Raw genomic sequence first — 16,520 nt, 5'->3', positions numbered from 1 at the left:
AGATGTATACCTTGGAATTCAAAATATTGTGAGAGGGATTGTACTTGAATTGAGTCTAAATTGTATATAGGAGGTGCTTGTTCTACTTCTAAAAGTACCTTCCACAGAGGTAATCAATTAAGCTATTGAAATATGCTTTTGCTAACAAGTCCATTTGTATTCCTTATTCAGTGTAATCGTAATCACTTCATCATTTTATCACAGTATTGTGGATTTACACTGACAGGTCAGGCTAACACAAATTTTGAAGAACAGAGGTATTTTGCAATAACCATAGGAAGTGAATTTGAAGGAAGTTATGTACTAATACAGGAAGAAAAGATAATATTATACCTCCAAGAATCATAATGCCAGCATTAACAGTTGCCTTCGTTTGTACCAGTATTTCCAATATTTCCCTCTTGTTATATAGTATCATCAGAATTTACTCCACTCCAAAAAAATATTTGAGGATATTTATGCCTTGTTTGGGGTCATGTGAGGGTATTGTTACATGACTGCACCTTTCAAGTTAATGGCTTCTTTCTGCCAGACATAATCTAAAATTATTTAAATGAAAATATACCCATTAACATCATAAACTATTTATAGCGTTCTTCAGACATTGCTTTCTATTTCTGTCATCTCTCACTATATATTAGAGATTTTACTTCTGTAAATACAGGATAGCCAAGTTAGCACGATTTTACAAGACTTATCCTTTCTGAATTATACCAGTAAAAATAAGTAAAACTCATATTTATTTCTCCCATATAAAAGCTTGATTTGATAAAATATGACAAGTTGATTGTAAAGGTTTTGGAATATCCTGAACACTAGTAGCTTTTGTTGATAAGTTTTTGGGAGGTTGTTTTTTTAAAAAAAAAAATGTAACTATACAATCAACTTTAATCTAGAGAGTTCAGTAAAATTGTGTGAAGAGGCATTCTTGAAGGTGATATCTTGAACATTTCATTTTGTTTCAAATTTGTATCCACTTGAGTTTGACATTAGTCATGCAAAATAATTGTCATATATCTGTTGTTCTTTAAGAAACAAACTAGTAATAGAATTATATAGTAACATATTCTAGATGATTAAAGTTGTGGAATTAGAACAGAGATCTCATTAGAAATCCTCATTTTCATAGGTTTCTAACTAGGCCATATTCTTTATTCAGAGATAAACCTTGGACATATGGTCTTTTTATTACTGATTTTTAGAACTCTTACTATGGAGGTATATTTTCAGCTAAAAAATGCTTCTTTCTCAATACACTTAAAATGAAACATTCAGAATGTGGATATTCAGATTTTTCCCATTAATATATTTTAAAGGACCATATTTGGGCAATGTCTTTACTGTGAAATATTCACTTTTCCTATTGACAAGAGAAAAAAAATCAGAAAAAATAATTTCTGTTTAAAAAGGTTTGCAAGATTCAGACAACTGCAGATGTTCACATTATTTTCTAACTTGCAAAATTAAGTACTCCATCCACTTAATGTTAAATCCGCACATGCTCTGCCAAATATATTCCCGATTACATCGAGTGTCCAATTTGTGTTTCCATGAATAATTATATTTTAAAAGACAAAATATCAAGTAGGCAAAATCTGTTTTTATTCCAAATGGGAAAGCAAAGTTTAGTGGAGAGCACTGTCTGTCTTCTTGAGTATGTGTATCTAGATATCCTTATAATTATTCATTTATAGCCATGCTGTCAAATTCTTCTATTTTAGAAAGAACTGGTATGTGCTTCTCTATCCTAGATTTAAGTTTGAAGGGATCTAATTCAAAGCTGATTAAAGTTCATGAGTGTCTTTCTATTGCCAATGGGCTTTAGGTCATATCTCTGTTAGACAACTTAAATTTGAACCTAAACCAATGAACGCATAGACTTGCAAAGCTGCACATGCAGACATGAGAATTATCTGGAAATACCTAGAGCAGTGTTTGATGGTATTTTTCATGCCATGTTTCCTGGTCCGTATAGATATTAGGTGATATCCAAATGCACTATACTGAGGTAGGACACACACTCTCCTAGGCAGGGTTAGTTGCTGTTCTTCTTCACCATCATTGCTGTCATATAAGTTAATGCTGCTTTGATGACCACAGAAAAGCATCCTGTGCCCAGGCAGCAAGCAAAGCTGAACTATCTTATCCAGCCACCTCTCAGTAGTGTTTTAAGACGCAAAGTTATCATTCAGTCTCTGATGCTGAGTGCCAGTTACTGAAACAGCAGAAGTGGGGAATCCTGCCAGGGCCATTTGAAGAAACTTCCTCTCATCCTGCTTAATATCCACATATTTAAAGATTTCCCTGCTTTATCTTATCTACCTTCACCCCTAGATATGCTTAACTCTGATTGTGTCCATGTCTTTGCTAATTGATACACAGACATTAACTGACCAAAAGGSACATTAACATCCGCTATAGTTACCTGTGGACTCTTTGCACAGGCTTAATTGGAATTTTAGAGCAAAATTTGTCATGTGCTTGTTCAAGGAAAACTTCTTTATGCATCATTGTGCCACAGAAATCTGTTTAGGATTTGACAAAAATAAATTCTATATTACCTCTAAGACATATACAATTAGGCTAGTAAGATATACTTATATGTTCTTATCTTTCTCTCCCTTTCCTCYCGTATCTTTCTCATTCCCTGTGTTTCTCATTTTCCTGTAATCCAGCAAATGTTTGCAGATATCTAATGTCAATGGGATGCTTGTTGAAATTAAGTAACATACATACACATTTGTCAGATCAATAGTTCTGTAGGCATTTCACACTTTCAACTGCATTCTGAAATCACACTGACATTTTCATATCTATGATTTAAAACATAATGATAAAAATAACAATATTTACAAAGTGAAAATGATAGTGGTAATAATTATTATTATTTAGAATAATAGGGTACCTGAATGTGCAGTTATTTAGCAATTTGCAGCAACATACTGGCATGCATACTGGCAGCGTCATCTTTCTCAAACAAACAGAAAATTCCTTTTCTATCTCTTAGGTATCAGGAAGCTGTTTACATAATAGTCTTGATTTTCTACTTTCAGTAAATATGCAGAGCAATGTTAATACTACTTGTCCTTTTACAGTTGGGTCACGATGCTATTCAGAACTCCCCTCTCTGCTTATCTAATGTCTCATTATTGTTCTTCCCTTTGTTAATATTATTTCAAGCTTGACAGTGAGATGAAACTATCATTTCAAACATTGGTGTGCTCTTCATTTTTGCAGTAGTCTTATTTCATTTTTATTTATTAAATCAAGTTATATTAAAAATCACCTGATAATGCATTACAGGTTTGTTTGTGACGTTACAGAGTGTATGCTTCTGAGACTTTATTACTTGATTAAAGTCACCAGATTTATATAACATCTGTTAACAGGGCTGTTAAGTAATTGGCCTAAGTTTGAAGTTCAYAATAGAGTGTTATATTTTTCCTTCTTGGATTGAAAATATTAAAAATGCAATCCTGAAAAATATTAGACAACACTTTACTAGAACTTTTATGAGAAATTTCTTTTCAATGAAAAAAAATAAGTAAAAAAAGCACCTCACTGATCATCTTTGGTGTGACAATCATGAAATTACCTAAAAGTTACTGGGCACCACAAGGTCTTCATCTTACGAAATGAACTCTTCAAGGTTTGTTTATGCATGTAAACCTGTTGTAGAGGGCATATGTTAGAGCAAAAGGGGTCATTGTTCCTGAAATAATCTCCTGAATATCTGAAAATGATTAGGGAGCACAAAAAAAACCCTGTCTTCTCTGTGAATATCTGTGAGAGTTACTGAGATCTGGAAGTGTATTAGGCTACAAACTGGTGACATCTGACCAAGGCCAGGGTACAACACACTGTTGAAGGAGACTGTTAATGCTGCCTTCCTTGGCCRCAGTTGCCAGATCTTTTCTGGCATTAGCGAGCCATTAATTTATGGAGGTAAGTGTAAATACATGTATATTAACATACATAAATTTATATATTTACGTAAGTATATAAGATGTTTCAAGGAACCTAACACTTGGACTTGCTTRTAGTCAATTTGAAGTGAATAATCACATAAAGCATATTAACTGAGCTCTTCTACAGAAGATTATTTCCCATAGTCGTAGTGCTTCACTTCATCTGTTGACAAAAAGAGGGCTTTAGATTTGATCCTCTGCACTTAAAATTCCCACAGGGACTCTCTTTGCTTTTTTAAAAATATGTGTTGAATTCATTTCAGAGATTATCATTGCTCCAGTAGAATGCAAGTGAGGCCTCTGATGAAAGGATTGCTGTATTAAAGCCAAGGTCACTGGCAAGTATCACTGCCAGACTTGAGATRCTAGTAAATATGTGATAGGCTAATTTCACAGGCAAGATGATCATGAGGATACTCACAAGTATGTTTCCTAGAGCAGAAAAAAGTATTACATCTTATGTTTCATATAAATAATAAGAAGAACAAAACAGAATCCCTGTAATTCATTGTGCTTCTGCTGCTTGTTTCTTATCTCAATTTGTATCTTGAGTCTTTGAGAAACCTTCAGCCAAGCAGATGCTCACCTCTTGAGAATCTGTTAGTGGCAGACAGTTTTATTCAATGAGCACTGTAGTAGTCTGCTCAGAAGATGCAGTGAATTAATACATCTTCTGGTTGCCCTTTGCATGCACTCTAAAATAAAAAGTAGGCATCTATGAATCAGCAAGAAGACCTGTACATCTGATAAACATGTTTCAGACTACTCAAATGATTTCTTTTTTTTTTTTTTTTAATGGTCTTTTACTACCTAACAATTAGAATTCTGATCAAGTATTCTAGCATCCTGACTGAAGTTTCAATAAATCATGCAGTTTGAGTAAAATCTGAATACAATTAGATTCTTCTTATGACTTTTAAGCTTTTGGGCTCTGGAGTCGCTTCCACTCGAGCCATTCTCTACAAAAAACAGTTGGTTCCTCTCCTGCATGGCAAAGGAGAAGGGATTCTATGGTTGTCCAAGGTAGGGTCCTTCATATCTAGATTCCAGGAGGTAGGCTTTAAGAAAAGCAGCAAATAATTAGTTATGGCACAAACTCCAAGTACCTTAGCAGTAGGGCTCATGGTTTTTGAMGCTTTTACTCGTATATTCACTTTCTTATAACAAGCCAAACCTYTTATGTAATCTCACATCCTTGCAAGTGGAGGCTTTAATGTAAATGCTGAACATAACCAGACTTGCTGTAAAATAACAAGAGTTGGCAATATCATGAGCAATTGCATTGCTTCAAGCAAGCTATGCAGAGAATACAACAGCAGTTGCTTGAACTGGCCTATTAATCTTCAGAAGTGTTCCTGGATGCAGGTAGAAACATTCTGGTTAGTCTCAAAAGAGGGAATTATTTTTTCTGCTGAGAAATTTTAACATTCAAGCTGATTTTTCAAAAGTCCTTTTATGGTGCTTTTTCACTTCACTGGGTTCTGATGCAGACCCTTAAAATTAAGGCCCATTCTCTCATGCATTTATTTAAATGCTTAGCATTTATCTCTCTCTATAGGAGAGGAAGTTATGGTGTTTTGAACAGAGAAAGAGAGAGGGAGAGAGGGAGTGGGAGGGGGAGAGAGCACCGAACCAGAAATGAAGGAAGTTATTAAAATTAACTGTAGTATTATTACAMCATTGTATTCTTAATCATGCCTTTATCATCATGCTTTGTCTTTGTTCACAACCACTGTGCACAAAACATAGTTATTTAGATAATAACAAAGTTGAATCCTGTTTTGGCTARAGGCTAGATTACATCTGTTTGTTATATTGAATTACATGGGGTTTTGGCACAGATTGTGTCTCCTGTTTGCATACATTTCCTAGTAACTAGTATCCCTTCGAAAGGATCAGTTTTGCTGTGTTTGTCACACTRGGATGTTCATGGTATAAAAGACAGAACTAAGAACAGCGAGCAATTTTAGCATAATAAAGCATCATCAGACCTGTCTGTATTAAGCCTAGAAATCCAATTCCATTAACATTGCAGGAGTCCTCTCAATACATATATTCTTTCTTAACCAAATAATGTGTTTGCAGAATGCATAGAGACTGTGGTGAGGTACTCTGGCACATCCGTCTGATCCCTTCTACTATATTATTAATAAATAATATATTGATAAACAGTTTGGGGGAAGTTTTTTTATAGTAATTTAAGGCAGTTTATCTTTCAAGGAAGGTATGATGGGTGCAAATTTTAATTTTATGATAATAGAAATATATATATATAAACTGTAGAGATCTCAGTAATTTTATTCAAAGATCACACCAAAAAAAAAATTACAATGTTCTTACTGAGACTGAAAATTGCTTTGCATTACCARCTCCATTTTCAAGTGTTTAACACTTTATGAACCTTTTGGACTGAAAATTTTTATGGGCAGTAGCTGGAATTTATCACTTATTTTTTATATATCAACATTTTTTCGAGCCTTCTTGTACTTTTCCTGGCCATTTGCCCTGAGAACTTTTCCTATCAGCACTGTGTATAAGGCCTGCCACTGCTGCCGCCAGTTCTTCGGAATTACAGATTTCAGTTTCTTCTTGAGTGTTTGTTTTGGTCAGAATCACATACAGCTTGACAGAGGGACACATCAATCTGCTTTGACTTCACACAAGCCCTCATCCTATTTCCAATTTTTGAAACAGAAAGCCGTACTTACAGTTTGCCACCACTCCGAAGCTGTTTTGTCTCATAGCTCTGTCTGGATCATCAGTCATCAGAGGGAATAGGTGAGAGCAATTCTCAGACTAAGTGCTCAGTTTAATCACACGCTGGGTAGCCGACGGGAGCTCAGGAGCTTTGCTGGGCTGCCATGACTTCTGCGTGCTCATTTCGAGCTTTGGATGACAAGTGATGAGTAGGGCTCGTATTGATCCAGTCACCCTGTCTCCTGCTCCTTTTTCATTTGGCTTGGAGCTTATTTCTCTAATACTGTATTACATCTCTAGGCTATTTGTCAGATATGGAGACTGCCAAGAAAGTGAGGTAGACCTGAGAAAAGGCATGAGCCATAAAGCTGAGTGCGGATGTGAGTATTGCCAAAGATCAAAATTCATCTTTAAGGGCAAAAAAGCTTCAGAAAACAAGCCACTGTTACTTGTTTTTGTGGCTTATACTACCAGTACATGAAAAAGAGACAGCAGTCTGCTTTTCTTTTTAAGATCTTGCCTTCTGGCTTTCTAAAGACACTGCACTTGGCTATTAAGTTCTGTAAAATCTAATTTTACAATTGCTTGTTTTACAAGGCAAGAAATAGGTTCCTGAGCATGCAATTAAACAACACAAAGGAACCATTTTTACCACTTTCACAGATCATATGTCTATTTTTTAAATAAGTCTCCAAAGGTTTTTTTTTTTTTGCTTACTTTTAGAACACAAAATAAAACCTGTCAACGCTGTATGTAGCTCAAGGAATAAGAGAATGAAAACATAGTATTGCCTAATTCTTTGGCCATCCACCTACCACCTCCTCATCCTTTTTTCWCTGGGCATATATGTAGTCAATAGGTTAAAAAGTGTAAAAAGCATAAATTTCTACCCTAGATTGATTTTTAAAAAACAAAAAACCCACCCCAAACAGATAAAATCTGTGTAACTTTCTAACAGTGATTATGCTTGATATAGAAAACCTTTACTTTAGCCATAGTCTGGTGCCATAGTTAGACTTCGCCCTGTCCATAAACCTCTGATCTCTGTGAGAACCATGGACCTCTAATCCACCCTCCAAAATTACCTATTTTCCCTTCTTCACCGCTCTCAGCCCACGGTGCTGGGGTTATCTCGAGGGCTGTGTTCTCTGAAGGTCTTGATACTGTGACTCTTCTCTTTGAGCAGTAATTAATTGTTTGATACTGAGAATCAGAGTAGACCTTCTTAAAAGATTTTCTCGGTAGGAATAAGGAATAGTTTAAGAAAAGATGTTTCTGAAACTCTGAATGCTCTGTGTGTATATTTATTCTACCTTGAAGCTTAGAAGACGTGATGTTTACAGTGCCCAACAATGTCTRTGTTAGACCCCCAAAGTGATAGTCTGGTAACTGCACCTACTCTTTCAGAAAACTTTGTCTTAACTGTTTAAGATTCACTTGGCCCTCAAAAGACAAAACAAGGTCTGTAATATAGCTAGTGTCAGCAAAAACGTCTTTATTATGCCATCTTTAAGGCATAATGTATCTCTCACATTGCTATTTATTTTTGATTTCTTAACTGTGGCACAGCAAGGCCAGCATAAAAGTAAACCAAACCAAACTGAACCACAATCCTGAGTAAATGTTCAGCTACRTTGTGACATGGCTCCTATTGCAGCCACATAGCATTATCATGAATTATTAAATGTGAATGTGAAAAGGAGGCTAAATAGAGGCTAAATAGATCCCCCGAATTGCTGAACTTTCTAGGTTCAGTCTATCAGTCAGTTCAAATAGCTGAATAGTCCCAATAGGGTCAATCGATATGTTGGAATTCAAGAGGGTTCTTCATGTAATCCCTTGGCCTGGGTGTTCAGGATGAAGTCTTCAGTTTGGAGTTGAAAGGTGAGGATAAGTTACTGACTATATTATATTTTCAGCAGCTGCCTCAACCTAGAAAGTTTGCCCAAAGCTGCATGGTTCATCATTTCATTGCAGTAACAGGAACATCACAATTTTCTAATGGCCTATGTTCCATCTCTAGCTCACAAGCAAGTAAAAAMCTATCTGTGCAACCCAGAAATAAAAGTACAGATTAAAGAATAAACATAAAAGACTGAGTCAATATTCAAAAATGTAATGCACAATTAAGACAGCGTGAGTGCTAGTGAAAGAAGTTCCCCTATTTTCTAAGTGATTTTTTTCAGTGTTATCTGCCCTGAGCTTCCAAATCACTCTGTTCAGCAGTAGTGACGAGAGAGAGAGAATGGGCGAACGCACAGTGAGCTGGGATCAAACCTGTGATTTCAGGAAGGAATCAAGTGGAAAACTAAGGTTATGTTACCAACTGGGGAACCTCAGCTTACAGTCAATGCATTCTCCAGGTTAGTCCTACAATTACAGCAGGTTTCATTAACAATGCAAGACCTCATTTGTATCTAATGAGGATTAATGACTCCTTGAAATTAGGTGCTAAAGAACATGTGTGCTCCTTGTTCATTCCAACACCACTGCATCATAAATACACACTTAATTAAGTGTGGGAAATTACAAAGAAATGTGTATTATCACAAGATAATGTGTGTATTAAAGAACAAAGAATTCTATATATTATCTTTTATTACTTAATGATTAAGTGTTTGAATGAAAATCCTTTCTCCTCCTTGGTAAGAGCAAAAGCTGGGTAGCAAGTCAAAAGTAGAGTATCTTTATTCCTTTTAAAAATGTGAGGGGAACAYTTATTGCTTCAGTCTAATTAATGTTCATTTATAATAAGCATTATAGTGTGTATCACAAAACAGAAAAATTAATAGGAAGGACTAGGTACCGTACAGGCAAAAATGAAAGCAAGATCTCTACTGCATTCCTTTGCCAGGTCCATGTTCTTGCATCTTGCTGTAAAACTTCAAGTGTTAACTGCTGCCTTCTGAAGGAAGAAYTGCTTCTCCTCCATCCAACTCAGCATGCTAATGTCTTTGTTACAGTTTTCTCACAAGCATATTTTCAGATATTAACAAAAAATGAAAGAAATCTAAAATAACATGTAATAAAACAAAAGCATGAGGTGAAAAAGATTTCTGCAATGCCTAATCATTTTACAGCATAGATTTTGCATATTATACAAGGCAGCTATATTATTTTTTTCTGGAGTTTTTAATATCTTTTTGTTTTGACCTCCAGTTACTTTAATCATACATACTTGATTTTTTTGTTGTTATAGGTACCATACAGAAGGTATACACAAATAAATGCAAGGAGCGTAATAATTATTATTACTATTTACCTTTAAACTAAACGTTTATTATCTGTTAACATTTATCTAGAATTACCACTTAAAAATAGGAACTATCCATTTAAATCCACATGTAGAACTTCATAGACATAATGAAGTTAATTCTAATCTCCAAACACTTAAAAAAATAGTATTATTGAGACATTAAGGRATTATATTTCACCTAAAAGAAAGTACCTGCTATTGCAATGATTTCCAACAATAAGCAAAATTAATCCCTGGGTTGACAGCCAAAACAAATCCTATGCATAGGATTTTAATAGCTTAAGAAAAGTAAAGTGTATAAAACTATTTGGGATGCCCCTTCAGCAGAAGCTTGGATATTCTGCTGATTCTATGCTAAGGGGAAAACTTCTTACCACTGGCATGTTGCAGTGGTAGTGACTGCAGAGAAGAGGATTATGACATAGGAATTCCCAAGATTTTTCTTGRGAAAGTGCTGGAAGTACTATTACCCATGTTCTGCCTTCTCTTACTTCATGGTATGTGTCTAACAGGTTAATTAAGGTGAATTAAGGTCAAGTTACATGTTAGGAATCTGAAACTCAAAAAGCCAGCAATTTTCAATCAGTAAYTGAAATTTCAATTGTTAAATTTGTGGCTTCACCAAACAGACTACCTGATGTCTGTAGGATGTAAAGCCTGAAATACATTCACATAGTGAGCATTCACTCACTGCAAAAGAGCAGCATTCTTCTACAAGAAAAAAACATTTTCTATTACATCACCTGCTGAAGATTAAACATTTTACAAGTATTTGCTTAATGATTGCTTGCAACGTTGGAAAATAGTATGTGTTATCTATAGAAAGATTTCAAGCACCTGCCTCTAGTTATAGTTTCCTGAAAGAACTCTTTAATTTTTATTAAACRTGAGATTAAGAGTAAGACACGGCTTTTCCACCCATGCACAGGGTTTCCAAACATCTCTCTACTGAAACACTCTAAGAATTACACYGATACTTAAAACATATACATTCAAGTAATCAGTTTTTGAATTTTATATATTTCTGTAAATGATAGTAAAGATACAGGCTAATTTTTTAAAGCTTGGCTCATCTGACTCACATTATAGATTAAGAATTTCTGAGAAATTAGAGTGGAGCATGCTTTGGCTGCATGATTGATTTTTTTCAGTCTTTCACTTATTGATTGGCAGCTTAACATTTATCCTCTGAAACAGCTTACCATTGCCATTTTGTGAAGTGATATTTTAGAGGTCAAGCTAATGTGCCAGGTGGTTCTGTTTGCGTTTAGAAAACTGATCTTTGCTGGGCCGTCGTTATCCTCTTTTACCTGCTTTGAGGACTCGGGATACAATGTACACTGTGAAAAGTAACTATGAAAAGTTCTCCTCACAGCCTTTCTCCGTCATTTCTGAATAATAATAAGAAAAAAAAAACAAATTTTGTGATGGTTTCTCTTTTTCTGTTCAAYCAGATTTTAAAAAGCACCTATATTGCTGTTTCTTCTCTCACTGTATCGATATATGAAATATGAAAAAAAATGGATGTCTCATGTTCAGCTGTTTCTTAGTAAACAAACTGTGATAATGATCAGCAAACTCAGAGAGATGTCTACAAACTTATAGACATCACTATTTTATTCCTGCGGTTGTGAAGGCGAAGTGTTAGCCTGCTGCATTTGGTATAGACACAAGCCCCGTAATAAATTCACATACCTACTCAACACCTTCTGAAATAGATACGAGTGAGCATGTGTGCGCGCTGCTTGACAAATTACATTTTCTTCCTATTGGCAATTGTTAAAAGCACTTGAGACCACTGGCGTTGCGTTGCTGAGAAAGCTTTGGATATTTATTTTGGCATTAAAATGGCCTTCATTCAACTTCAGTGTATTTTACCYAAACACATAAGTCTGTTGTTAATCCAGGTGAGTATTCCTGATTGAACTTTGCAGGTAAGCTGTTAGAAAATATTTAATATGTTTGCCACTTGCATTGCTAAAAGTGGAAGTGAGTTGATGTTAGCTGAAATGCGCATTATACTGTGTGAGTTACAATATGTAATGTTATGAAAGGTTTAGGGCCTGATCGGACAAACTGTGGCTGAGGCTGAAGCTGATCTGAAAGAAGTTATTCCTTATATTTTTAACCCAGATCAGTGAACAGAAGTGAATTTCTTAGCCTGAGAAGAGGCTAACCTTGATGAGAAGAGAAAGCAGAGCACAGTGCATGGAGGCAGACAACCTTCAATTTGAATCATCAGCAACTGCAGCAGTCTGCCCAACCATGGCCCTGCTTATAGTAATAGATTATTCCACTGCAGATTATTGCCCGCAATAAATATTGTGTATGTTTGCTTCAGATTGTCTCCAGTATCGTGGAATAAAACTGTCTCTGCTGTCTATTCAAAGAAATAATCCTSTAGTCACGTTTTAATCAAGTAACAATGAAATTGCTTTTCAGGCTGGAAGTCCATAGGGACATGGTTTATGCTGTTTTGTACAGTACCTAGTAGGATGGACCTTCTACCTGAGAGAAGCTCCTGTGCACACTTGCAGAATAAATGATAAATGTTTGCAATTGCCTCTCTCCTTCTGAGTGGTCTGGTTTCACATTAAAAATATTGGGGTAGGAGAGTTATTTAGCTCGTTTTCCTTTTAAGGAAAGCTTAAGGTCAGGGAAATAGTAGGAATTAGAATATACGTTTATATTTAACAAATAAAAGCTATCTTTTATTTCCCTTTCTTGACCCTCAGTGATGCAGAGCTAGAGGAATTCATCCTTTTTCTCTCCCTGTCTCCTAGGAAACTGATCTCATGACCTTTAACATCTCAATGCACCGGTCTTGGTGGCGGGAACATGGGCCTGGCTGCATACGAAGGGTGGTGCGTCCTTCTGCTCCTGGCATCCTAGACGATTACTCCTACGTCTCTGTGACAGGCTGCGTAATTGATTTCCAGTACCTAGAGGTCATTCACAGCGCTATCCAAATATTGCTCTCTGTAAGTTCCAGTTTCGGGTTATGCTCAGATTCCAGCAGTCCTTTCTTATTCAGGCCTCTACTATTGTGTTTCTCCTTCCTGACAGGATGATTTAAACAGTAGATTGGTAGCAGCACCAATTTTGAATTGTATTGTGTTTTGAAGTAGGGAATGGTATTTGTGATATTACACTAATTTTCTCTTTGCCTCTACTCTGTAAAGCTCTATACAGGTGACAAAATTGTGTAGGTCCCATTCTGGCCTTTGCCAGGACAGGTGAATGCTGACTCTAGTTCTTGACTCTCATTCATTGAAATATGTGCAGAAAGGAGAGCAGACTTGGTTGAAATTAATTTGCCTAAAATTTTCCAAAGTTCACAGTCAACAACAGCATTTATTCAACCCTGAATATAAATTCATTTTACATGGTATCCAGCTAAGTTGCTTCCTAAAGTGAGATATGAATGTAACACTTGACAAAGGTCAGGGAAATAGTAGGAATTAGAATATACGTTTATATTTAACAATGTTATCTATTCTTTCCTGGGATTCTGGGGCATCAGAACAATCTACTTCAGTGAGCCAATTTTCGTGTTTACCATACTAGTTTAAACTGCAAGCATTACAAGTCATTATAAAAAGTCTGCTGTCTAGTGCATGGCTCTTCAGCTGCTGGCCGTCAGCATGCCTATGGGCAAGGTAGGGAAGTGCCAGAGGCAGGATGAGTTGCTTTGGAAACAGCAGCCCAGTCTTGACCAGAGTCTTTCCTCAATGCCTCAGCCCTGATGGCTTCTCCTCCTTGTGCTCAAAGGGTTGTCTAGATTTGGCTTCATATGTTCTACTAAAAGCAGTAGCTCTATTTTGGTTTCCTTCTCTACATAGCTGAGTGTGGTGTATAGCAAGTGGCCGTCCCCAGATGGGTGCAGATAGGTGTGCTGCATCCTAGGAATATGGACCTTYTCTGAGAACACAAATGCTCATGGTTTGTGGTGCTAACCATGTTTACTAGTGCTTGTCACATGTGGGAGAAGAGCTGCAGTCTGTAGTCCCCACCTGCTAGTCCCGTGAGCTACGTGGTCTCATCAGTGGGAAAAGTTGGGTATTCCAGATCTATTCAGTACTCCAAGCTGTTTTACTAACTGACTTGTAAATGCTGCCATTAGCAAAGTGAAAGAGAGCTGGAAGATAGGTCTCACTTGTTAGTTTAAATTTATTTTCAAATTTTAATTTTTACATTTTTGCTCAAAATACTGACATTTCTATGTTGAATGTAAAAAAAAATGTGAACACAATTACAACTATCATTCTGTTCAGCTGTCTAGTCTGAAGTAGAATAAAAGCTCAAGGTAAGTTCTCTGCATTACTGAATGCCTTCTGTAAGAAGCTGAGTGCTTTTTCCTTACCACTGCTTTTAACTGGAAATTGAGTATAACTCCTGTCTCACAGTAGTGGTTGGTGAACTTCTGTTTGTGAGTCCAGGTCTGAATTAGTGCATTTGTTCAAAACACTCTTGTTCAGTTGGGAAGGAAAGACTTTGAATGAAGACCTTTATCAGTGAAGGTCAGGCCTGCATATATCAATATCCATGTTAAAACTACTATGAAATCAGGCCTTAAAGAATTTTGTATGCAGCATGAGCACAGCTTAACTGAACACACCTTCGCTACTCCTGTGAAGGCCTGATACTCAAACTAAGTCTTCTCTCCCCAGAGGAGCAAGCTTGCATCTGCAGCAAATTCCCTTTATACTTAGYGTCATTTGCTTTGCTTCAGTGAGCCTTTGCAAAGGAAACTGAAGTATGGTTGATTTACAAGGAGAAAACAATAAAAATTGCCAGTGCTTCTATAATAAAAAATGTATTGCATTAGTCAGAAATTTTTATAGAAATTTTGTCATTAAAAGCTAATTCAGCCTTCTGTGGAAAGCTGTTGAAATCAGGAGCTATTTTGTTCTTGGTTTATATAGTACAATTCTGGTCAAAATTTGTCGAATGACTAGAATGAACAGTAATATTTTAATAATAGAAGAAAAAAGATTGATAAACATAAAATATGAACGTAGGAAAATATAAAAATGGTGTAACAGTTTATATGATGCTATGTAAAGCACAGGATGTTGCAGATTTTCCCTTTCTTGTAGAGTGAATGATTGCTTGGAGCAATCACGAATAAATTCTGGATACAATTCATTGTAAATTCAAAATGTTCCAGAAACTCATGAGGCCTGACTGTGAATTAAACTGTTGCCAGTTTCAGAAATTGCTTTTAACTGATATACRCAATATTGAAATTAAAATTCCGTATGCAAAGTAAGAGTTTCCTCCCATCTTATTATCTTGCTATCCCATCTATGGTGTGCTGTGATCAGCACACCATAAAACTGTTCTGCAGTTTCCATCTGTAATTTATGCTTGCTTGATTTACTGTCATGCAAGACAGAAGTCAGCACCCAGCTCATCAGACTTGTTCCAGTTTCCTCCCATTTTCTGAATAGTGTTGACCTGAGTAAGCTTCCATTCATTTCAGATGCATAACTACTTTCCTAATTGGGATACCAATTTCAGCTGTTAGTTAAAAGGTCATTTACGTTGTCTTTTTACAGTACTGAAAAATTGCTGCATGGCTGGCCATGTAGCTCGGAAGATCTTTCTTTCTTTTCTTTTTTTTTTTTTTTTTTTTTTTTTTTTTTTTTCCTAGTAGGAAGTCTTAAAAGTAGACTATTCCTTTCTGGAGCTTACCTCCTTAATTTTCATAAAACTTTTATGTAGCAATAGTAGTGTAACAAACCATTTTACAGTGTAACAAAAACTTTATTGGCATAACAAATCATTTTATCRTGCTAACTCTTGTCCAAATGACTAGGAAGGTGAACACTTTCATTTGATAGGGAGTTAGAGCCTCTCTGCAAGCAGAAATTCCTCCAGGGGTAAATAGTAGATACCTGCCCAGGTATATAATTCGCTAGCAGCAGATCTCCGTTTTTGAAAGGTGACTTTTTATTGTTTTTTTTTAACATGTATAAAAAATTTTATATGCACAGAGTGTTGCAACTGTGACTGCTTTAGACCCTGCTTCAGGGAATAGGCTCGGTAGTCACTTATTTAATTTTAATGCAGTAAGGCTCTTTCTGTATTTACACTATAGCTGTCTCCAAGAAAAGTACCTTTAGCAAGTGAAATAGTAACTGTAACAGTATCTGGTCCTGATTCTGAGGAGGCTATTGAAGTGAATTGGAGTTGAAGTTTTAAAATACTTCTTTAAACTGGGGGATAATCTGAGAAATATGAGAGAATGGGGTACAATAAATGGTAAAAAGAAATATACTGAAATTGTGTGCTTAAAATATATTTTTATTTGCTGTGTAGGTGCACAGTATATATCTTTTTGATGAATAAGTTTTTCTACACAGCCCCTTTAATTTTAAAATGCAAGATGTGTCATCTTTGCTAAAACCAGAATTTTCAGAGAAGARATGGATGTTACAGTCAAACTGATGACAGCTTAGCAACTTTGAGAAATGCTCTTCATGCAATCTTTTTGGTCATTTGAAAATAGATAATGCATACTGAGAATATTAAATGAAAGGTGGGCACTGGCTCTAATAGACTGAGCTTTGGATTAGATGCTGAGCCTAATATTG

The 16,520-nt window shown here is 35.9% G+C and overlaps 1 protein-coding gene across 1 annotated transcript in view; it reads left to right on the top strand.

Annotated features, from left to right (window-relative positions):
- Positions 1-16,520, top strand: part of NKAIN3 (sodium/potassium transporting ATPase interacting 3) — a 185,824-nt gene that overhangs the window by 85,743 nt on the left and 83,561 nt on the right. Inside the window, exon 4 of the mRNA XM_085313526.1 lies at positions 12,705-12,902. Coding sequence (XP_085169652.1) covers positions 12,705-12,902 — 198 coding nt within the window. The remainder of the gene's footprint in view (positions 1-12,704; positions 12,903-16,520) is intronic.

This window comes from Rhea americana, unplaced genomic scaffold, assembly GCF_003343005.1.
Source record: "Rhea americana isolate MKP2758 unplaced genomic scaffold, rheAme1 scaffold_39, whole genome shotgun sequence".
NCBI lineage: Eukaryota > Metazoa > Chordata > Aves > Rheiformes > Rheidae > Rhea > Rhea americana.
Note: the sequence above shows the minus strand (reverse complement) of the source record. Positions and strands in the feature narration are given on the sequence as shown.